Here is a 24,613-nt window from a genome sequence, read left to right as displayed (position 1 = left end):
TTATACATGGCAATATGTCATTGATAGTCAACAAAATCATGTTTATATGGCTGTGTGCTGCCCTGGCAGCCCAAATGCCCTAGAACACAATTTACATTGGCTATGCAGAAATCTATTCCTGGAGCTATATGTATTGATTGAAGTTAGTCAAATGAAATTACTGGCACCAGTATAGGACTGGCTGCGCAAGGAGTCATAAAAGTTGTGTGGACTATGGTACGCATATGACAGTTGCATAATACAGCATAAGATTCTCGCAATAAAAAAAAGTTTGATAGTTGTGACTGTTGAGCAACTTTATTTTCCTGCAGATTTGTTGCATTTATATCTCTTAAGGCAAAACTCTCAGGGGTAGATAGAGTGCTATTGCTACACACCTCAAATAGTCAGGGGTCTGGGCATATCTGCTACTCCATCGTATTTATCACTGTTTACACTGTACAATTTAAAACTTTATGAAATTAAGTTCTTACATTCTTTTGAACAATGATTTTTGGCAAAAGGGAAAGAGACAAAGGAAAGAGTTTTTTTCCTTTGTCTCTTTCCTTTTTGCCAAAAATCATTTTTATTTTGTAAGAGGCAGCTCCGTGACGAATTTCCGGAGGTAACTCTAACCATTATTCTCTTCTCGGTATTCTTTCGAACAAAACAGAATTTCTCTAGATTAAAGATTAAATTGTGGTTTCCATTACCTACCAATGGTTGTAAAGTGTGGGGACATAAACAATTTGGAGGTCTGGTGTCAAATAAATGTGCTGATAAAGCCATATAGGTGTTGCCATCAATGGATGCCTCTTGAAGTTGCCTGGCTCTGTCTGAAATCTCTACATTTGAGTCACAAACCTGAAATATGCATGTTGTAAAACAAGTGTCATAAATATGCCAAAATTCCTTATCTTTGCAAGTCGGGCGGAGAATATGTATGCATTGAAGCCAAAGCATCAGAATGACAGCGATGCTAAGCCTCCATAATTGAACTGAAATCTAAAGAATGAAAAGGGGATGATAGTGATAGTCAGGCTGGAAAAGTGCACTGGGGTCCTACCTGTTCATCCTCTCCTGTCTCCTCTCCATAGAAAAGAACACTGATGTGTGTACACAGCTCCTTTGTTCTCCTGTCATTGAAAACAATCACAAAAGATCATTTCCAGTGACAGAAATCTAGCAAATGTACAGGGCTTCTTCCTGTTTTTTTTTTCTGAAAGTTAGAAGTTATGCATTATACCATACTTGGGACTATCTATGAGAAGAATAAGAAAAACTTGCCCATCGAGCTTTTATTACAACGTACAGAATGAAACCACTAAAGATGTCACCTTACTATCTTAATAAAAAGCCCATATAATGCACAGTGCTTACATTAAATAAGGACCTGCAGATGACAAAATATGAAATCACTAACACGGGGGAAGTTAGGAAATTTAATATGCAATATGTATGGGGTGTGAAAGTGTGGCTGATTAGTGATGTTCATACCAGACCGGGAAATAGATTTGTGAGAGTAAGAGGTTTTTTAAAGGTAAAAACAATTAGAAGCATGCCTGATTGGACGAAGAAAATGGACATTTAAAGACTAGGGGCAAGCTTAATTGTAATGTAAAAGAAGGAAATCACTTTTCTTACTCATTAAATGTAAGTACAGTAGAGCAGATCCGAGCTGCAGAAGGACTTGGGAATCAAATTAGCAAAACCACTCCATACCAAGTAGCAGCTGCAAAACAAAATATTAACATTTAGCATGTGTGTCCGTTATTGGGCAGTACACTGGTAATTGAAGTATTTTGAACAGAGTTAATAAGACAACTACATTCAAATTACAAATTAAGAGGCAACACAAAAATTATGCATTTTCCATTTGGAGATAAAGATGTCCCTACAATGTTTTACCAAATTAACTTTTTATACTGGAACTTCACAATGGAAAAATTAAGTTTACAAAGATGTTCTTAACAGTTTAAAGAAAGGTCACTCTTAGTACAGTTTTACTTTAACTGACCTCTTTACCCAGAAACACCCAAAGTCTTATACTAACCAGTCCTTACATGGTAGGAGTTGTACTTGAAGGGGAGTTGTTGTTGAAGAGTCTTGCAGCAAGGTAGATTTTCTTAACTTACTGTTATGTATCCCAATGGTGGACTGTTAATGCTCTGTATATGTGTATGGCAGTGCTTGGTCAATTATTCCTAATAGCACCACAATTCACACATACAGTTAAACAAATGTACCGTTCCATTGCATACCCAAAAGCATATATGTGAATAGTCTGTGCATTGTGGTGCACTGACAAGACAAAAATGTCAAAATCAGTTCACAAGAATTATCACTTGTTTTTTCAACCTTTAAAAACAGAGGTTGACATTGCTGCTGTTGCTGTGAACAAACTTGTTTCTTGGCTTTCTCTGGCTACAATACTTTTTGAGTTTCCGATCTAGGATAAACAATCAAAATGCAAGAAATATACCAGAATAAATAAAACATTGTGATCTTCAAATCTGTCCTGGTCTATGAGTTGAAGACATTTAATAACATGACAGCCAAGCATCTAAGTTGTATAAATAGAGACCAGGAATGGTAGCCCATGTATTCACTCAGTACAGATTTTTCTTTGAAAACTAATTTTTAATAGAAAACTATGGCTGAACTTCTCTTGTTTCCTACGCCTTGGTCTGTTAAACCTTCTTTTAAAATTGTTTTGTATATTCTGTTAGGTAAGTGAAAAAAATACCCATTGATCATATCAGATATTCAGGACTTTCCAGAGTCTTATGTACACTTCCTTTGCTACCTCAAAGAGCCTAAAGCTACGTACACACTTCCAATTATTATCGTTGGAAAACGAACGACGAACGATCCTGCACGATATCTACGAACGATCGTATAGCACCGATCCTGCACATAGAGATAACGACACGATCGTTCGTAGATATTGTACACACAATAGATACGATCGTTTGAGCGATAGAGGAACTATGTGCACGACAGGAAAGTGAACGAACGTTCGGTCATTACGCATGCTCAGCCCATGGACGATCAACGAACGACCGTACACACGAACGATGTTCAACGATCCTCGTCCAATCCGATCCGCCGGTCCGGTCGTTCGTTTCCAACGACTTTCCTCGTTCGTCGGCGTCGTTGGTTACTTTTTTACGAACGATTTTTTGCCCAATCGATCGTTCGTTTTGAACGATAAAAATTGGAAGTGTGTACGCACCTTAATTGTCCCTCCATGGCCATGAGAGGAAAGGATAATTCAGTTTAGCAAAAGATAACTGGTAAGGACAAATACAGGGCTACATACACACATAGACAGTATAGTACGATGTAACAACATACACAGAAAATCCAGTATACTTTGCAGCAAGGAAGACCCTTATATACCAGGTTGTTACCACTACTGGAGTAACAGGTAGTCTTTCAAATGTCGACAGCCGATAGTACTACCTGGTTAGAAATGTTCAGTGAAACAAGTTTTAGGTTTAAAGGCTGCATCCTGCATCAACTATAATGCAATAGTTTTAAGTTTGACTAAAGTTTACCTTTTGTGTAACACAGTCTTAAATTGCTTCCAGTTCATGAAAGAAAATCAAAAGGATGTAATAAATTGAAACATTTACATTTAATTTTAAGAATGTGGCCTGTGCTTTAAAATCTGATGATATTACCTTTGTCATTTGCAGGAAAATGGTGGAAGATGGGTAAACTGCAAGCTGCAAGACTGTGACCGTAATGAAGACAGCTTGGGAGATGGTAAGTACAAAAGTGCTATATCTATATATAATGGCATCTTCAAGATATTAATGCTATCTTACACTGTAAATGTAGATATACAGTATTCTGTTCCATGGACCAAAAAGATTGTTCCTGCAATGTGGCGTGGTGAGAATATCTTTAAAGAGACTGGTCAATATCTTTTAAAGTTTGCAGCTAAAAGCACATAATAGTATTTATATAGGCTTACTTGCAGCAGGTTTACTCTTCAGTTTTAATTCATTCTCTACATCACCACAACACATTTGTTTAAATGTGAAGAGCAATATTATAAACTGTAACTTGATTGACTCCTAGCTTACTGAGTCAGCTGACATCACATCCAATATTGTGACATTGAGCAACAATCCTAGGCAATCTAAATGTCTACAAAAGGGAGGCTTTTACAAGTAACTAACATTGATATAACATGCTAAATGTAGAAATAAACCTATTGGAAGATTGTTGTTGAAATGAATTCTCTGGCACAGGGTCTACTTAAAGCAATGCCACTTTGAAGTAGTATTTTACCTTGTCTTGGTTTCAGTTGGTGATCATTCGGGGTTAAGTCTTAAAGTGGAGGTAAACTCACCTGCTGCATCGGCACTGCCAATAACTTTACTTTTCTGGGTCCATTTTTTGGTTCAAAATCTTCATCAATCTTGATTGGTCCACAACTTAGTATGCATTCTACACAGGACTACGAAGAAGTGAGAAACTTTGTGGTATTGCAGAAGGGATATAGCATCGATCTTTTGCAATAAAGAACCTACCTGCTCCCACATTTTTTTGAATTCTTTAATTTATTGGAATTGAGTTTTGTTCTACCTTAAAGTATTTTGTGGAAGAGAGATGTTTATCATCCAAGACTTTTGCATGAATCAATTCTAAAAGCTAAATCTACATCAGCAGATCTCCACGTCCATCTGTGATCTGGATTCACAATAGTGGATTTTAGCACCATGTCCACATTTCTATTACAAAAGTTTTAGGACATACTGCTCTTTTTTTTTCAAACTTTTAGGGAAATTAATCTTCTATGAATTTTAGGGATATCTAAAAAAGAAGTATCTTCATTTGGAGATGAGTCTGGTTGGATGTATTGCATATTTAATGATGACTGCGGTTGTTGGACCACTTTACATCTTCAAACTTTCTTGACCCTGTTGTTTCTTAATTTAAAAATCATCTGTGATCTAAAGCATGGCACTTAAGTAGTTTAGTAATATTTCCTTGAAGCTCTGTGATCCTGGGTTCAATGTTCCTAAGGACACTATATGCATAGTTTGTAATTTCACACTGCGTATTAACACTCACATCTGCTGCGTCTACTGGCTTCCACCCAATATGGCCTTTGTGTGTTATAATATTTTGGACATTAAATTGTACATTTCTTTACAAATTTACTCCTTATGGTTTTAATTATCCAGCAAGTGCATTTATTGGTATGTCTATATTGACTGCAATATACTGGTATTTATTGATTTTCGCTACAACGTTCTAGGACGTGCAAAATGTGCACATTTTGATCATTTGTATTGATGGTATAGCTTTGTTTATGGCATTTTTTAAAACTTTGATGTACAATTAAAGGTTTTGTAGTTTACTCCAGTTGGAGACATTTTAATAAGTGAAAATGAGTGGAAATCTCCCCAATGTGAGAATTTACTAAATTAGACAGCTGCCTCCAGAACAGAAACCTCCACTGGAAAAAGTCCAAATCTAAGGTTACTTACACATGCTAGATAACTGTTGCTTGAGATTGGGATCATCTGTGGGCTGCCTTCCACTTATCTACCCCTAATGCAGGATAGTTGAACCTAAAGTTCAGAGTAAGCACGAAAGGCCAATTGAGTTGAAGCTTAAATGGGCTCGATACATTGCATGTGCATCAAAGCAAAATGTTTTCAAAATCTATTTTAAAATCGCCACCTCCTGAGTAGAAATTCCTGTACACTGTCAGCATGCCGTAGAGAAGGACCCTGCTTAGTGAGTGAACACATTGGTCTCTGAACAGAGATACAAAATGTCCTTTTGCTGAATGTACAGCTGTAAGTATGATGTAAGTTTAGCTAAGGGGCCCTGATAATGAACTTAATGGAAATCCATGACAACGCATTAAACTGCATGTTGTAAAGTATGTTGAAAAGAGTAAAAAAAGAGTTTATAAATGACTAGATTGCAAATTATGCTGCAACTCCAAGAAATTAGTTTCATAAATATCTTCTGCCTGCTGACAATGCGTGCTGGGACTTGTAGCTCCTCGTCAGATGCAGGATCACTGATTGTTATCACTTTTCCTTGACATTGCCTGTTGTAGTTCTATCTATTACATAAACCCAATTCACCTGTATGGAGAGATAATAGAGTTGTGCGTTTACCTCCTGCAGAACACACCTGTCCCCTAGGCTTTCAGTTTCCTATAATACTCTTTTACCGGATGTCAGACGGCACACTGAGGTCAGGAATGTGCTCCATTAGTCCATTAGCTGTAGCCATATAAAATCCATGCTGGTATAGTGTGTAAGCAATGAGTTAACATTCCTACATTCTATGTCATACATGACCCACACATCTGTCCTGGCTGTTACTGTCACCTGTGTCGGGAGTGGCGGATGAAGGTGTCATCTTTCTTTGTCTATAATTATGTCTCTGTGTTGTGAGTCACTGGTGTCATCCTTTATCCTTATGACTTGGCTCTGCTCATGTGCACGAGCAGCAAAATAACTGTACACAAATTGTACAAGTCTGTGTATACTTACATTTTATGGCAAGGAAAATAGAAAACATAATACTTACCTATCTGTCATTTTTATTTGCACAAAGAGACTGCAGTCAAAATATTCTTGCAGTCAACACAGTAATGAGACATGAAGTATGCACAGAAGACTAGATTGCCTCCTTGTAGACCAGGGGTGCCCAACAGGTGGATCGGGATCTACCGGTAGATCGCAAAGGCAACGCTAGTGGATCGCGGAGCCCTGCCTTTCATTATAAACTCTCCCGCGCACAGGAGTTATTAAGTCCAAGTTTTTATTGTCGGTATATCATTTTGACTTGGTCATTTTAAAAGTAGCTTGCAAGACAAAAAAGTGTGGGCACCCCTGATGTAGGTTATTACCAAGGACAACTGACCAGCCATTGCCCAGGAGGAGGATATACATTGAGCGAAATCACCCTAATGGTTACTTCTAAGCCCTTAGCCTTATAAAGATGGTTCAGACAATCCAAGTAGCATAAACTCTAGTTGATGGCTCCTTACCTTGGTGGAACTAGAGGGGATATAGAAGAGTAGATCCAATTTCTGTATTGCCACTAAGGCTTTCAGTTATTCCTGGAAAGTGTTAGCAACTTCAAATTCATCAACATGCAGTCCATTCTGGGAGTAGAATGTGGAGAGAACAATCTCCTGATTTAGATGAAAACTTCACATGACTTTTGGGGCCAACAGGGGCAAAAAAACCTTCTTCATGACCAATGGAACTGTTTAGGAGACCCTTCTAGCTGAAATAATAAACAGTAGGGCTAGTCAGACCTTGGATGATGGCTGTGGAAAGGAAATTTTTGGAGGAAACTAAAATCCAGTCCCATTTAGGGGACCTCCGCTTCCTGGAAGGTTTAATTCTTAGGACTTCCTTTAAAAAACTGGTTTAACAGGGTGTTTAGTGAGTAATGATACTCATATCTTGTGATGGTAACAAGCACTTGTTAGTTCCACAAATCCATTGATATTCATCATTATCCACAGTGAGACACATATTCGAATTGACAAAAAGCCTGAGCGTGAACCTACCTAGAGTGGCCCTACACCCTAAACCTACAAAATACAGGTAACAGCACAACACTTACCATTACTAATACTATACTTTATCTACAGAGGAGCAATGTTGTGGCCCTAAGATAGAAAGTGTGTTATGAATACAGACTTCTCCCCTTCTTAACATAAGCTGTTCTGTAGTTTACAGAGGAAAATCAGGCATGGCTTATAACAATGTCTTAGATTTGAATGCAGCATTGTCAACTCACCACAGGAACTCAGGAGCTTACCAGATTTCTGACAATTACATACTTAACAGTCCAAAAGGCAGCACACTATTGCATTTTTCCTGGTGTAACCAGTGGCACCCCATTCTGCAGCAAGTATAACAGCGGCCTGCTCTATGTATTCCTGTAAATAGAACACAACACTCATCTGACTGTTTTAATTATATGTATGTAAACCATTTCAATTTGCATTGGTTGGGGATTGTAGGAACAAATACAAAAATAAAATATTTTGCACCAGAAGCATATTCTTCATGCCTTTTTATTGAAGGAACAAATCATGGAATATCACATAGCCAGTAAATAACAATAATACATTTCTTTAACCTTAAATTTATGTAGTAAAATTTTAGTTAATCTATATTTTTTAACTCCGTTCTCTTCTCTTGTTTTACCATTTTTAATTTGACTTTGATTCTGAAGTGTCCAATAAAAAAGTCAAGGATTGGGTAAGCAGCTCGTCGTGGCATTCTTACCTTGGGTATCAGAGGACCTTGTCCTGACACTGGTCAACGGAACCGACAGTAAATCTTTCCAGCATGGGTGTAGACAGCAGTAAGACCTACCAGTGTTTTATGTATGAATATATATATATATATATATATATATATATATATATATATATATAATACAGTATAATATATAATATACTTCCAAATAAAAGAACTTCCAAAAAAAACTATATATAATACAGTATAACATATATTAAACTTCCAAATGAACTATATGTAATACAGTATAAAATATATTATACTTCCAAATAAAAGAACTTCCAAATGAACTATATATAATACAGTATAATATATATTATACTTCCAAATGAAAGAACTTTCAGCATGAAGTTTGTTATTTTATAGATTGTAAAGTTATAAACATAAAACATATTTGAAAATGAACACTTGTCTTCAGCAATTCTGGTTTCAGCGTATGTGCTGTATTTGTTCCACATAGCTCAACACACTGCATATTCTTGTAATTTATGTCTACCCGTAGGACTATTGAAATTACCAAATGACGTTGCATATTTTTTGTCATGCAATTTAAAGTTCAACTAAAGGCTTCTGTATAATTTTCTTACCAAATCCCAAATCTAGTTACATTGCAATGCACAAACTTCCTTTCACTGCTGTGGCCAAATCTTCCTTAATTTGTGTCTCACATGCTTCCACTCTCAGGCACTGTAGATCACAGTGGGAGGGTTTTAGCTGCACTGTCAATCATCATAAAGTAATAGGTAGGACTAGATGTAGAAACTAAAACTGCATGTGGCACTCATACCCTTAAATTAGAAAGACACAGCTCACAGCATCCATGCACCAAATGCTATAGCCACTGAAGATCCCTACTGGTCCTACTTATCCACCAGTACAGAGATTACCTTAAGGAGCACTCACAACAATAATTACTTTTATTAACCAAATGTTACAAGTGCAAAAAACTAAAATTCACTAGGTGAATCAGGACTTGCTCATGGTTATAAAAGAATCACACATTTGACAACTGATGATCGTGAGTGGTGTGGTTCTGCTCACTGCCACCCCCACGGGGCTGCCCCAGGGAGATGCAGGGAGTTTCCTGGCATGAGGAAGCAGTAAACGCATTAACAGTTTGAATAAAAGTTTGGTTTTTTAAATTATTTTAAATTTTTTTTATGTAATCAAGATGGATAATAAAGCATGAATAAAGTGGCGTCTAATTTTATAATGTCCCATTTTCCAAAAGGTGAGAAGGGGCTAAAATCATTCCCTCTGTAATGCGTGATGCTTACTGCAGCCGAGTGCTCGCATTATCCGCTAGCATTAGAATAGCATGACCTCATATTACACCAGGCCATGATATATTTTGGTTAAGCTCAAAGACCTGCAAAGGTCAGCGGATATGTTGGACATCACCGTGATGTACGTGTACAGTAGGTGCATGTGTCGTCTGTCACATAGCCTGTACCCCCTCCTCTTACTCCCCCCTCACTAAACATGAGACTTGGCTGCTAATTCCCTTCCAACAGACAGAGAAGGAGGAGGAGGAGGAAAGGATTGTTCATGGGCACTGGAGACAGTCCAAGAGTTCACGTAGCTGCAGCAGGGAGTGTAAAATATGTACATACAAGACAACTACATCTGTGACGTCTGTGCAGGGAACTCTTCATACACAACATTCTACCTTCTCATGTAACCTGTAACTATGGAAGACATACTCTGCCCCAATGTACTAAAACACACTGACACATAGCTCAGATATATACATTGGGCCTGGCTACTCAATAGGATGCCTCTGATTCATATTTTAAGAGGGCGGGAGAAGGGTTTCCAGGTGATGTCACCTGAGAGGAGTGCCCATGTAAATCAAGACAGGTAGATAAAGAGAGGAGGATAAACAGGAATTGCCAGTTCTCTGCTTGGTGAAGAGCCCCCCCAGGATCTCTGTACTGGTCACTGGTACAGGTAGGAACTTGTCACCGTTCTTCATAAGACCACCGTAGATAAACCAAGTGTGAACTAACGTGTGCTTTGGTTATGTGTGTGAGCGAGTATGTGTTATCAGCAGGAGTGTTTCATAAGCTGACAGGATTGGACACACGTATATGCATAAAGGTATAATTGTTAACTCTTAGGGCTTTCTTTTTCAAAGCAGTGAATCTGACATTCAGGGGTGGGAATCAATTAATGCTATTGAAACACAATGACCTGGAAGAATGTCTGATTCCCTGTTTTATAAATAGAGCTCTTACAGTATACGTTATGGGAAATAGGTGAGCTTGTAATGGGTAACTTGACCATTTTAACCATGTTCCAGGATGGAATGCTGAGACTTATAGTTCAACAGCATTCTAAAACCTTGAGCTGTCCATGCGGAGACTTTATTTACTAAAACGTCATTGTCTGTGGAAACCCAATGCAGCCTGATAAGTTTTGCTTCTTGTTATTCTGCCTGCTATGAAATGTTCATTGTTGATGTTGGAAGTAATCAGAGTATTTTTAATAATTAAAACTTGTTATATAAGTGAACTTTATAAAACAGATACCTGGTTATGAAGTCTTGACTTGCTTTTGGATGATTACATTACAGAGAGTGAGGTCAGACTGTAAAATACAGGCAGATCCAAGTTAATGGCAGTGAAGGGCTATGAGTAAAGTTTAACTACGCTAGAGTTAGAGTGTTAGGCTATATATGTGAGAAAATCATCATCAAAATCATTTTATTTAAAAAAATGTTTATAGCGGAAGTAGAATAACACTTAAAGATAAAACATGCATACAGTACGTTCGGTCTGATCTGCTTAATATTAAACAGATTACAGTGTGCTGGTTTCTGCTCTCCAGCTCCAGTGGAACTACAAGTCTCAGAATAGCCTGTTCTTCTAGCTACAATAGAAACCTCTAGTTCTGGCATAACTGGAGATCCTCAGTTCAGGACGGCTTACTAACAACAAATAAGGCATGATGATGATGTTGGCACCATGGTTGGCAGACCTATTGATTGCCAAGAGGAACAAATTATATTCCCATCTGCATAATGATCACTAATAACACACCGCAACATATGCAATCATTACATCCATTTTGTATATAGGTAATCAGTGAAGGATGCAAAAATGAATTGTTTAAATAGATTTCCCAGTACTAACATTTCTGTAACTGATGCCTGTGATATAATTTGTATATTAGTTATCATAGGCACAAAGCCAAACAAAATGATGGTATAGCTATTTAATCTACAGCGCTGCGTAATATGTTGGCGGTATATAAATCCTGTTTATTATTAATATTAATAATAATAATAATAATAATAATAATAATAATAATTAGCTATGGCTAAGCATGTAAAGCAAAGTTTAAACAAGTAAAACAGTTTTTTTGGGGGGAATATCAAGCTTGAATTGGGAACTGTCATCTGCCGTAATTACTTTTACCACTATTTGTTCCCGGTCTTCTGGACTGAGTAGAAGCCAGTGTTATTCAAGCCACTTTCCCTGAGCCCAGGCCGCCATAGACCCAGCCCTGGGGTGGCTTTATCACAATACCATACCATTAGGTGCTTGACTTGACTTGAACAACCTCCAGAGTAAAATAAAAAGGAGCAGTCACTGGCAAAGGGTTTGTATTTATATACATATATAAAAGAAAAAAATAGTAAAGCTATCAATTGCATTAAAATATAAAGGCAAAACTTTTTTTTTTGTAGCTTTATACATCAATACTGGGATTAAAAATGAGGGTAAATTCCAATATTAGGAACGAGAATACTGAAAAAATCTTCCAGTGGGCACTTGACACTTGTTCCCATCAAAAGGGATATTATGCACATTGGAAAGATATCTTGTGACTTCCTGATGATTCCATGGGAAAGGAAGTGAAGGAAAATCTCCCTGAGACACAGCTGGTGAATAAAACATGTCAGCTTTAACCCTCCTACTCTATTAAATGAAAAAATAAAAAAACTCACTAATTGTGTTTCAAATAGGTTTGTAGAATTCTGCGAAAAAAATCATATATAGGATATACATGGGAATGTGACTATAGTAGTGCTGACAGTCTTTAATTTACCCCAGGGGCACTTTGTACTAAAGTTTTAATTCCATATTCTAAGGTGACCTCTTACACTGTCTGTGTGCTCTTATTCCTCTAATCTCCTGAGATTCATTCCTGCCTGTCTTCCCTTCCTCACATTCCTCCTAGAATTTGTTGTAAGAGATTGTTCTGATCCCATGGCTTATTTTCCCCACAATCAATGACAATTTAAAGATTAGTTCCTAAGTGTTAATGAAATGCACTTAATAGGCAACAGAAAAGTTTAAAAGGTACACAATATCTTTTAATATGTTCCCTCCTTGGCAGATTCTGAAAAAGCCTAACATTGTTAAGGAGATTAAAGTTTTGTTCTTTTATAGGATACTTTGATTACGTATAGTAAAATTTACCGATCATAGTTTAACATGACTGATTTTTTTATTTTTGTTTATTGTGATTCACACACATATTTGTAAACGTTCCCTCTAGTGGTCATTTCTATGTCAGGTATTGTAATTAGCATCCCTGCCTAAAGAATGGACAGAAATAAAATGATATACTTTTCTGAGTTACTTATTGATCCTGACTGTAGATCCATTGATCTTTTACTTCCTGCAGTGAAATCACTACAGCGTTGTCACCCTTTGAATGGGGTAGTGTACAATGGACTTTTAGTTTAGATCAGGAATTCTCAGCCAGGGACCTGTGGAACCCCAGAGGTTGCATTGGGTTCCTTAAACTGTGACTGATTTACCTCCCGTTTGATGATGCCTGCATAGATCTAGAGCCAAAATCATAGCTCTAATGTTGTTTTTAGTTTTTTATAAAGCTAGTATTGTAGCCATCACTGAAGAGGGCATTCATTTCACTGGCCACTAACTTCTAAACAGCTTACCCCCATTTATATATATAAAAATATAAAGGTAATAATATTATTTTACTAGGTTCAGTTAGAAAGAGAGAGATGAGTTTTTCCCATACACTTCATTCAGTTATCATCAATGCCAGCCCTAGTCTTATGAAATTAGAGAACGAATGAAAGGAAAAAGAGGGCTTTTAACCGTATTGTTATTTTTACTTCAAATAAGTAAATTATATTGTACAGCCATCAAATGTAGAACCATGAAATTTACATTGCAAAAAAGATTGTAATGTATAAAAAAATAGTAGTACAGATAGGTTTTACACCAATTCCAGATTTAGAAGTGATCATAAGATTCTATTACTGTCTTACTCCCCACGCGTTTCACCAAACAGCTTCCTCAGGGGCTTTTCAGAGACCTTTATACTGTATTGTAAGTGATCACTTGGTCACATTGAGAATATGGTCATATCGATATCTGGAAACAATACTCTTTGCATGTAGAACTATAGCTGATGGTTCATGGTCTCAGAGGGGTTAATCAAACACATTTAGAACCTGGATATAAGGTTTAGTTGAGTGAACCTTAACTGAACTACAAAAGTTTACAGGTTATCACTACTGCAAGGGTTATATTTTTATTTATGTCTGGGGAGATGCAAAGAGAAAATGTATTTACCTCCCTAATGGGTAGTGTGGTTCCTCTTCCATCCAGACTTTTAAGTTGTGGTAGAAACTTTGGAGTCCTTGCCTATATTGCCTATTTAACCTGTATTGTGGGAGATAATGACTGTGCTTGCAAGCACGGTGCTGGGTGGCTTATGGAAGAGGCTGCTGGGGACCACTCATAAGGAGATGAAATATGGACTTTCTCTGTACATCCCTCTGAGCCCCTTTTTGGAGTGGGGGGTCTGAACATCAGAGCCAAAACCAAGGACATTTAAAGAGAAATAGTTCATATGTATGTTTTCAAATGTGGAATTACTTTCCAAATGAAGGACGTAAGGTTGTATATTGGAAAAGGCAGGTTTAGCCTTGGGATAGCTAGCTCTCCGTGTCAGCAGGGATCTAATGCTAATCTTGGAGCTAGTTTGATCAGATCCTGACCTTTTAGTCCTGTTATTCAGAAATCTAAAGTGCAACCTGCAGCACAATGTGGATACAATGCTTCATAGTAGTATGGGAAATCCAAGTGACGCCATCCTTGATGTCACTGGCATTTATTTTGAATACGTGTAGAAGAGCAAGTCAATTTGGAGCACAGACTGAGCTGTACTCTACCTTCCTATTGCAACACCAGATCATTGCAATAGAGGTCTTTCGTGTGATGATGACATTCAATGATCAATCAGACTTCATCTCATCTGATTTTGCCGGCAAAAACCAAGAAATAAAAGGAAATATGCGTCAATAAAAAATGTGCAATGTCACGTAGCATCATGGCCATGCGAATGATTGATAGCTACAACAATTAACATGTAGCGTCCCATATCGGTGTGTGTTGTGATGCAACATAAAAAAAAGTTAAAAAAAAATAACAAGGAGATCTGATGGCTTTTTGCATGTGACTGTGCTCACTTTTAGCCTTGTGGTGGTTGGTGCAGATGCATGCAAATCCGATTACCCGTGATGCAGTTTTTGTCAATTTAGGATGCACAGCAGCAGTTGACTCTGCTCCTTGTAGCTGCCAATCATGCGGTATTATACCATGGGGGTGAAAGGGCCCCTAATATCTATTCTTCCAAGGAAAGAAAATCTGATGGAACTGTTCGGAGTTCGGAAGGCATTCTGTAGAGATCAGATGATGTCTTCATCTCTGACCACCCTGTCATTATTTTTTCTCAAGCCGAAATTTTAAACATTAATTATGCTATTACTCAAAATAATTTTTTCATTATAATTTGGTAGTCAGAGGAAGATTTATTTCTGAGCAGATGATTTAGATAAACTGCAAGTAGCAGGAGAATCCACTACAGCCTCCAACTTTGCCACATCATGCTTCCACTTTTGCTGGTTCAGGGTACCATAAAAAGTTATTACCTAATAATACTTTTGTACATACTTTTGTACATTTGTACATAATGAAAGATATATTCCATCCAAAAATTCCTGATACTGTATATCCTGAAGACTTCCACAGAAAGATTTCATCATCATCGGAGTTTCCAGTTCCATCTTCCCCCTTAGGTTGGATTTTAAGTTTCAGTGGAGGGGACGCACAGCTGAGATAAGCAATGAGAACATTTTCAGCCTATATCTATCTATCTATCTATCTATCTATCTATCTATCTATCTATCTATCTACTAGAAAGAGCATGATCAGATTTTTATCAGGTGACTGATTGTAAGAGAAGTTTTTTGGAGTTCGGATCAGTTGTGAATCTAATCTTGGAAAACTCTGGAAAATTGATTGGATTGGTTGGGTGATATCAAACTCAGCAACAGATCTGAGTATGTTTGCTAAACCTAAAAGTAGTAGGGTATCTATGCCATTGCCATGCTACTAGTGTAGTTGTGTGATAAAAAATGTATTTTTAATGAGATTTACACAACCTTGCCAAACAGCAGAGCCCCTTTTGGTGACTTGACTTCAATAAAAGAATAGAGCTTGGTCACTTACCTGTCTCCAGCTTTCTAGTTGGAGCAACAGCACATCAATGAGCTCATTAATCTTCTCATTCTTCTCTTTCTCCTGTTACCATGATCATTGTTGGCACATGTGCTTGTAGTACACATGGTTAGACCCCAGTATTGCCCCTCCATCTCCTGGATAGGCTACGTACACACGTGCAATAATTGTCATTGGAAGCATACGATTAACGACCGATAATTCGATAACATGTCAAATTCAGGTATTACACAAGTTTTTGAATAAATACTAATTATATATTTTAATATTGGTTATTTATAAATAGATACCATAGATTTTATACCAGCCTGTTGTACACTTCTCATTTATTAGAATAAATGTACTTGTTCTGGCTGCATTTCAACAGCACCCACCCATTCCATTTTATCAATGGCTTTTTATATTTCTTAGTGGACAGAAGGTGTCTGCACTTAGCACTGTGGTTACCTTAGATAAGTTTAGATCAGGTCAGGCTGATCTTAAATAGACCTGTTTACTCACTGTTTTATTCTCACCTTATAGTGGAATCACAGGTACATTTAGCAGGATGTTTTCCCCAACTTTTTATCTTCAGGGTGCCTGTGTACTCCCAAAGCTGGGGTGCTCAACAGTATCATCCAACTAGAGACTTTCATGTCGCACACCAAATGCATATAGCCTTAATGACAAAATGCGCAAAGTATGGGGGGTAAGGCATCAACCATAGAGTCTGTTATTAATATTTGCATGGCAGGTTTTAGGGACCCTTCAACATATTAAAGAGTATTTATTAAAAAAAACAACAAAATATCCAGTACATTTCTGAGCATGTGCACATTTACTATTGTTTTATTACTTTAAAGCAGAACTAAACTCAACTTGTTCCTTTGCCGAGGAGATCTTTCATTTCCGGCAGTCAGCTATGCCAGGGTTATACAATGAGCTGGCCACGAGCATCTGCAATAAAGAGTCTGCCTGTTTGCAATTTTTTGACTTTTAGTTTTAGTTTAAAGACCCAGCTAGTACAGGACAGGTTGATCTACACTTTTAAAGCGTAACGGATAAGCAAAGTATTCCCTTTCAATAAGACTCTTGTATAGGTTTTTGTACATATGGACCCATATTTATTAGCAATAAGTGGCCACAATGAATTCCTACAGCTTTTCGATCACGCCAAAGCAGATTTGCACTAGAGTGATCTGTTTTTGGTTCTTAGCTAACTGGTTGGAGGATGCCATGCCAACACATGTAGTTCCATTGCCACCTTTGCCAACAGCCAACAGCCAACTTTCCCTGTTGTTCTTTATGTCACATGTCCCCCGGGATATGGGCAGTAAGCTCATCCAAAAGTGATGACTTCCTAAAACTACTAAATTATTTTTTTTCTATGAAAGATGTTTCTAGACCATTAATTCTTTTTTTAAATATTGTTGGTATAGTAGGTTTTTACTTTGCATGTGTTATATCTTACTGTGGGCTTTGTGGACCGTGTCTTTTGCTAGGCTACTTACCCCTTCCCACACTCTCCAACACCTCTGCAAAATAAAAGTTATTTATTTTGTAGAACTGAAAGAGCTAAACAGACCCAGAAAGTGTGGAGAGCACACTGGACAGCTCTGACAAGATCAACACGTATTTTTTTGCACATATAAAACAGATTTAACTAAATGGAATGTTTAACATACCAAAAGTAGAGCAAACAAGAAAAGTTCATTGTTAATGTTTACATCCACTTTAAGTCAAACTGAGCAAAATTTCTGATTTCTATCACCCTAACAGTTTTTCTGGGTAGCATGAGTAGCTTATTGAGAGCTTTTACTTGCTGCCTAGAAATGCTTTTTAAATTGTGTTATGTTTAATATTTTATAATCCTCTTTAAATTAATTTCCATCATCTTCTACTCTCCAGCTGAAATGACTAATCATGTGGAAGGTGGAAATACTGTTACGGAGGCAAATAATAGCCAGTCTCTCCTGTTTGAGTGTCATAGTATATGGGCTGGGGGTTTAGTGAGATAGGCAGCAAACTAAGGTCAGGCAGAGTTCAGATATGTCAGAGTTGAGACTAATATCATTGACAGTAGTCTCAAAAATTGGCAGTCTCGAAGTGCAGAATAAAAAGCCATAGGGCATGGAAGATGGTGTTGAAGCCAAGAATTGTCCATAAATAAAAAAAATCTAGGTACACAGCAGACCTGATTTTTTTTAAAGCTCTTCAAAAAGGAGAACCTGGATGATAAAACAAATGGATCTGGTCTAGGATTGAAAACTTTTGCAATTGATTTTTAGGAATTCCATTCCTGGTTTGCTGGATCACCCATAATAGTTGTTCTTCTGTAATCTTGGAGAGCTTTAATAATATGATTTGACCTCTCTAAAAACAGATTTCTCTTTTTTTGTCTAATTATTTTATTCTTATATTCTATGGACAATACTGCCTTTTAAAAAGTTACTCTTAATAAGGAGCCACACAGTTTTCCAATTTTATAGAAGTCGAAAAAAATCAGATTCTACCTGTGTTCATTTTAACTTGCTCCCCTTTTTTTTCACAAGTATATTCAAAGTGTAAATTAATTTCCTTTACAGAGTCTAAAGGTCTGCCACAACTATTTAATGATGACCTAATAATTGCTGAACTGGTCTGACACGATCTGATGTGGTTTGGTGATAAAACCATTGCTTGTAAATCTAATTATAAAGTAATTACAATGTATGATTCAACACTGTATCAAAATCACTTAGGTCAGTGTGTTTCATTGCAATCAGATCTGCCTGCTATAAGAATTCTCAACTACAGACATTTCTATCCTCCTGACTGTGCTAATAAAATGAGTCAGCAATGAGGAAAAGACATGTAGTTGGCATTAAGCACTGGCTGTAAAGGTTGCCACTTCCTTTAGATCTGGCTTCAATTTTTATTGAATGTATTAAATAACCAGAAAGGCAGATAGTGATATGTAATTATTTTTTCTGTAATATATATATGCATATTAGTTATTACTAGGTGTGAGTAATTACATGTGGCTGTCTGCTGGCAATTAGATGCATCTTCCCTGTAGGATATTTGATATACATTAGGCGAAGATTACAATCTATGAAGAAGTTGGGCACAGAAAATTCATGCAAAGATATGGCAGCAGAAAGAGATTTGTTTATTTGATATTTTGCTACTATTATTTTTTTTTTATTGAAGATCAAATCTATCAGAACTACTTAAAAGTTACAGCAGACTAGTAACTGAACAAAATAATGGGAGCGCAAAGCCTCCCGGGATACCTATGTCACACAGGCTCTTGGCTGCTCCTTTTGCTCATGCCCTGATCTCGGACATGGGCAGAAGGAGCCCTTTCATCAGTAGAAAAAAAATTGCCAACCTCACGAATGCGCAGTGAGATCGGCAATTTTGTTCCCATTCTACGTCACCCGAACACGCGCCTGTGCAGTGTGACATTGAGTGACGCAGGAAGAAGAACCCGGAAGAAAAGATGTCGGCACTGGCCCGAAGATAGATACGGGTCAATGTAGGACCCGACGGAAGAAACCTCCCGACGGATAGACTGATCTGTGGGATAAAAGGTAAATGCATTTTTTTTTTGGGGGGGGGTTACTTCCACTTTAAATCCTAATGGATTCAAACTGTAGGCAGCATATTGTTTTCATAAAATCAACTTATTATGTAACCAAGGTACAAGGGGCCTGATTTATCAAAGCTCTCCAAGACTAGAGAAGACAAACTATCGTGGGTGAACCTTGGTGATCCAGAAAAACCAAAATGAATAAAATGGATGTATAATGCTCGTTACAACAAATGATATGTAGAGTTTAAGGGAAAAATACAAGAGGTGAACATATGCCAACCAGTAACACCACTGCAACAACTAAATGCACACTTCTCCAGACTTATGCTGGCTATACACTGGTCGATAGGTGCACATCCAGGAAAATATTCCGTCCCTAGCATGATAACCTTCCCAGCTCTGGCCACCAATAACAGGCCAGTATAATATTGGTGGTCAGACCTTTAGGCAAAAACTGTAAATAGGGCATGAAACGAAATAGTGAAAATGTACTATGTTATAAGGAAGGAACATCTGGATATGTTAATTGTCCCTATTTAGTAGCCCAAAAGATTTACTTTTGTCTTGAATCGTTCCTGGGAAAAAAGCAGTGCATTCCCTTCAGTCTTAAGCTATGTACACACACCATATTATTCATGCTGTTCATCAATCCACTCTGGTGATTAAATGACTTCTGTATCTTTCTATGGGGGAGAGCACTGCAGGGTGCTGCTTGCCCGTCTTCTCACCTCCCGTCTTCATAGAACAGAACAACGCTGTATGTATAGTGTTCACGTATGTATGTTTAGTGTTGTGGCTACAGAGTGGAATGTCACATTTACAGATAGCCAAAAAGACCATAGGTAACCTAAACCAGGGGTCCCCAACTGCCCATCTGACAGGTGGACGGTGGCTCTGGGGAGTCTCTGAAGACAACCTTCCCACCCTCCCATCACAGGATCAGACTTGGGATGGGAGAGTGGGCAGGTTCTGGCATTATGAGAATCACTCAGGGGGAAGTTTCTTCCGTAGACCCAGTCTGTAGATTCAGTGGTCCACAAGCGGTAAAAGGTTGGGGACCACTGACTTAAACTTATCAAAATGGGGCACAACCTGCTTATTGCTCATAGAACATCTAGTTATCTCTGGAGGAACCCTAAAGTTCCTAAGGAATCCTGATTAAGAAACGCCATTCTAGCACCTTTTTGCACCTTCCCATAACTTTCCTGGTTAATTTATTTACCAGGAACAAAATAAATTACCAGTATAATAGATCATGAGATACTGTTGGTGTATGGTTTTTGGCCTAGCACTGTCACATGGCGGTAGGAAAACAGTCCTAAACCCTTAACAAGTTGCACAAGGCTTCTTCTCTTTTCTCCACAGTGTAAATAAAATGATGAGATAGCAAAGGGAAGGTAAAATTAAGATGCTGAGATGGAAGAAGGCTTTAAAGTGAACTTTTTCTCCATTTTCTTTGGATTTTCAACACATGTGATAGCAAGCTTTTTTATGTGATCTTGTGAATATCAGTATATTTTCTCCATACTATACTAATAATATTAATTTTACGATTCTACAACATCCACATGCTGGTGACATAATGGTCAAGTATGCAAGGAATGCTTTCATGATGTCGGACTTATCTTGCTTATTACCATTCTTCAGTGTTGACAGGGTTGAACTGTGTCTTGCGTCACTCATCAATCCATCCGCTGGTAGCACCATCATCTTTTCTGATTTGTTTGGATTCCTGATTATCCTTTTCAGCCATTAGACATTCAATTATGATAAGCGTTAAGCACCAAGCTTCATTCCTAACATTATGACTTATGGAAGACATACATTTACATACCATCAACATGGGGTATTTTGCCAAGAAATGTTAACCTGTAAATTGAAGGTGAGAATGAAGCTTCTAGGAGGAAATATACAATGCCGTTAGCTTATGAATGCTTCATCTAATTACAATGTATCAATGGTTGTTTATATTTTTAAAAAATGGACGCTTTCATAATTGTAGTAAAAAATTGCATAGTTGGCCAGGTAAGCAAACTGCTTCTGTACACCTGGGAGCAGCAAACTGCACCACAGGTCAATGCAATGTGCACGATTGTAGCTTTGGTATAGTTGTTCCACCAAAGGATCAAAAGCAACCATACAGCTAAATACAATTTCTTGTTTTCTGGAACCATACCATTATCCACCTCAGTTGTGTGCAGATATGTGCACAAAATGGTTTCCAAGTGCTCCTATTCGAATTAAACACTTTAATAGGAGCATTTGAGCCTGCAACAGAATGCTGTGGTTAACCACATGTCTGATCATTAAAGAAATTGCTGCTTAAATCAAGCATGCTCATCAGAACCTCCATTTTTTACATTGACAGCAGATCCTGACAGCTTTATATGTGTGCTTTTAATGTGTTATTCAAATGTAAGAGGTGTTTACAAGGCAAAGGCATAGAATCCTTATAATACAAACTTAGTTTTCCCAACTGATAGAATGCAGACCATTTCTGACAAGTAATGTGGTAAGGCTTGGAACATTGACAGCAGATTGTCTAAGGTGTTTGTGTTGAATGTGTAAGTGTACCCTAGAGTTTAAAAAAGAAAAATACAGCTATCTGTTATTGTGAAGCAAAAATGTGCTGTACAAATAATAAAACAAATGCATGGATGATGCAATAGTGTGGTGTTTGTTCCTAGAAATATCATTAGAAAGTACCTAGATGGACATCTGCAAATATATTGCTGGTGAGTGAAAGGTTTTCTTTGTGGTTGCAAGAAGTTAAACAAAGCATTTATGGTATGAGTAGCAATTTGTAAAACTGATATGAACTGGCCCAGAGCAACTAATCAGATAACATCCGGAATTTATGCAGAGCAGGTAAAGCCATTAATAAATACATTTATACAAAATTATATAATTAGTATTAAGATTACAATTTTATGATACATCAATAATACATCTATTTTGTTAAAGTTGTTAATAAATTGTTATAATAATGCAATATTCTATTAATCTTAAAAAAAAGTTTTTTATAACAGATCCTCCTCCCTCAGGGGTAAATTGCTCACTTCTACTAAGGTTGATAGAACTAGAATAAAACCTAATTTAAGGCGTATACACACTTCCAATTATAGTCGTTGGAAAGGATCTTTCCCGAGGGAAGGGGGAGAACGACAGGGCAGCACCCCACTGCTCTCTCTCCACCTTCACTTCCATTACAAACGTTCGTGGCTCATCGTCTGTGGATCCGCCAGGATGGTCATTTGGACGATGAACGACATGCGCTGTACACACTCCAGTTTCTTGCCCTATATCGGCCCTGAGCCGATTATCGTGCGAGAACCATTGGAAGTGTGTACCTGGCTTTACTCCTGGTTGTTTCAGCTTCCAGTGAACAGCTCTCCTTGATGATACTAGTTGTGGCCTCAGATTCATCCCATGCAAAGTGAGGTCACTGCTAGATCAGTATATCCCAAATGTACGCAGCTTAAAGCTGAACTCCAAGCTAAGATCTAAATATAATATAGATATATAGGAGCTGCTTACTTGCCAAACGATTTGTATTTCTGGCCATATATTTTATAGATTTACACAGTTTTGCCACACTAATATTATTTCAGCAGCATGGAATACATGTGAATGTAAATGATAGACAGTACAGGACACTTGCACATACGTGCATGTTAACAATGTCCACAGTTTTATTGCACATCATAAAACAGGACAACATATATTTCAGTAATGCCTAAACACACTATGTTACATATTTCCCAACATGGTATAAAATCTTTGGCTGGGTACACACGTGCAATAGTTCTCGAACGAGAATCTGGCGTGTGTACAGCAATCGTCGTTCATTGTTCGAACAGCCGTCCTGGCTGATCCACGTATGATGGATAACGAATGATCGTAATGCAAGTGAAGAGAGAAAGAGCAAAGCGGAGTGCCGCTCTGTCGTTCTCCCTCTCCCCTCTCCATAGAGCAGAACAGTGCTGTATGTACAGTACTTGTTCATGGATTGCGCAGTCCCTAGTCGTTGGAAAGTATGTATGTACAGTATGTACAGCACCCGTTCATGCATCGTGCAGTGCTTAGTCATTGGAAAGGATTGTAAAAGATCCTTTCCAACGACTATAATTGAAAGTGTGTATGCGGCTTAAATTAGGTTTTATTCTAGTTCTATCAGCCTTAGTAGAAGTGAGCAATTTACCCCTGCCTTAAGGGAGGAGGATCTGCTCCAAAAAATTGCATTATTATAACAATTTATTAACAACCTAAACAAAATAAATGTATTATTGATTGACAATTATTGCACGTGTGTGTACATAGCCTTAGCGTGTGGTAAGCATCACATTCAATGCTCATTATCACTTGAAAATAGCCATTTACTGCAATGACAAAAGATACATTGGTCCAAGACTGGAGAAGATATAATAGATTAGTAAAACTGGGTGATCCAGCAAACCAGGAATTTTTTTCTTTTAATTGGCAAAGGTTTTCAATCCTTGACTAAATCCATTCCAGGTTTTCTGTTATACTCATGTCTATTAGACCCATTGTGTACAATTATTAATTTGTAAAGGAACACCCTATTCACACTATTATCTCATGTCACCTCTTTTTTGTTTTGCAGTTTTTCACTCCTTCCTTATTGTAGAGAACATTTTGCAAGTCGTACGTGACGAGTCCCAGGTTGTTTAACCCTGTTGTAATGTCTAATGTGATAAAATGTTAGTTTAATCAAAGCAGCAAATTTATAACTTGTCATAGACAGTATAATAAAAGTAAAATCTTTTATGCTAATCAAGAAGCCAGACATGATGTAAGACTCTTATCTGTGGGATAAAACAATACCAGCTTTATGTCTGGGATATGCTTGATTTAAATGCTATTGTATATACAGGATAATAGATGTGGTTGGTAGATAACTCCACACCTGCAAGTCTATAATATGACCAGCTTTTACAATACAAAAGGGGTTTCCTGACTGAAACTTCCTCAATCTAAACCAATCTTGTGTTCACACCTGGCCCTATGTGAATGTACCAGACTTTGACAGGGAGTACAAAGACCAATAGCAAAGTTTAGCATTAACCCATACCTACCAATCACTTACCTTTTATCATTTTGAAAAATAGGGATTTTTATACCTTTATAAAAAGTTGAGTACTGTAGCTGATTTTTTATTTTTAACAAACTTTACTTTACAGTGTAGTTCGTTTTTTCAAACAATATCCAAGGCCAACTTGGAACAAATCTTTTAAAGCATTTAA

At 37.4% G+C, this 24,613-nt stretch overlaps 1 protein-coding gene across 2 annotated transcripts in view; it reads left to right on the top strand.

The window, feature by feature from the left end:
* GRB7 (growth factor receptor bound protein 7) overlaps nt 1–24,613 on the top strand; it is a 79,606-nt gene that overhangs the window by 7,543 nt on the left and 47,450 nt on the right. Inside the window, exon 2 of one of the 2 annotated variants that reach the window (XM_072414836.1) lies at nt 3,681–3,750. In XM_072414836.1, the coding sequence (XP_072270937.1) occupies nt 3,681–3,750 (70 nt within the window). Of the gene's footprint in view, nt 1–3,680; nt 3,751–10,130; nt 10,236–24,613 lie in introns of those variants that run through there. The other variant, XM_072414837.1, reaches the window with a different exon arrangement.

The sequence above is a fragment of the Pyxicephalus adspersus genome, chromosome 6 (genome assembly GCF_032062135.1).
Source record: "Pyxicephalus adspersus chromosome 6, UCB_Pads_2.0, whole genome shotgun sequence".
Lineage (NCBI taxonomy): Eukaryota > Metazoa > Chordata > Amphibia > Anura > Pyxicephalidae > Pyxicephalus > Pyxicephalus adspersus.
Note: the sequence above shows the minus strand (reverse complement) of the source record. Positions and strands in the feature narration are given on the sequence as shown.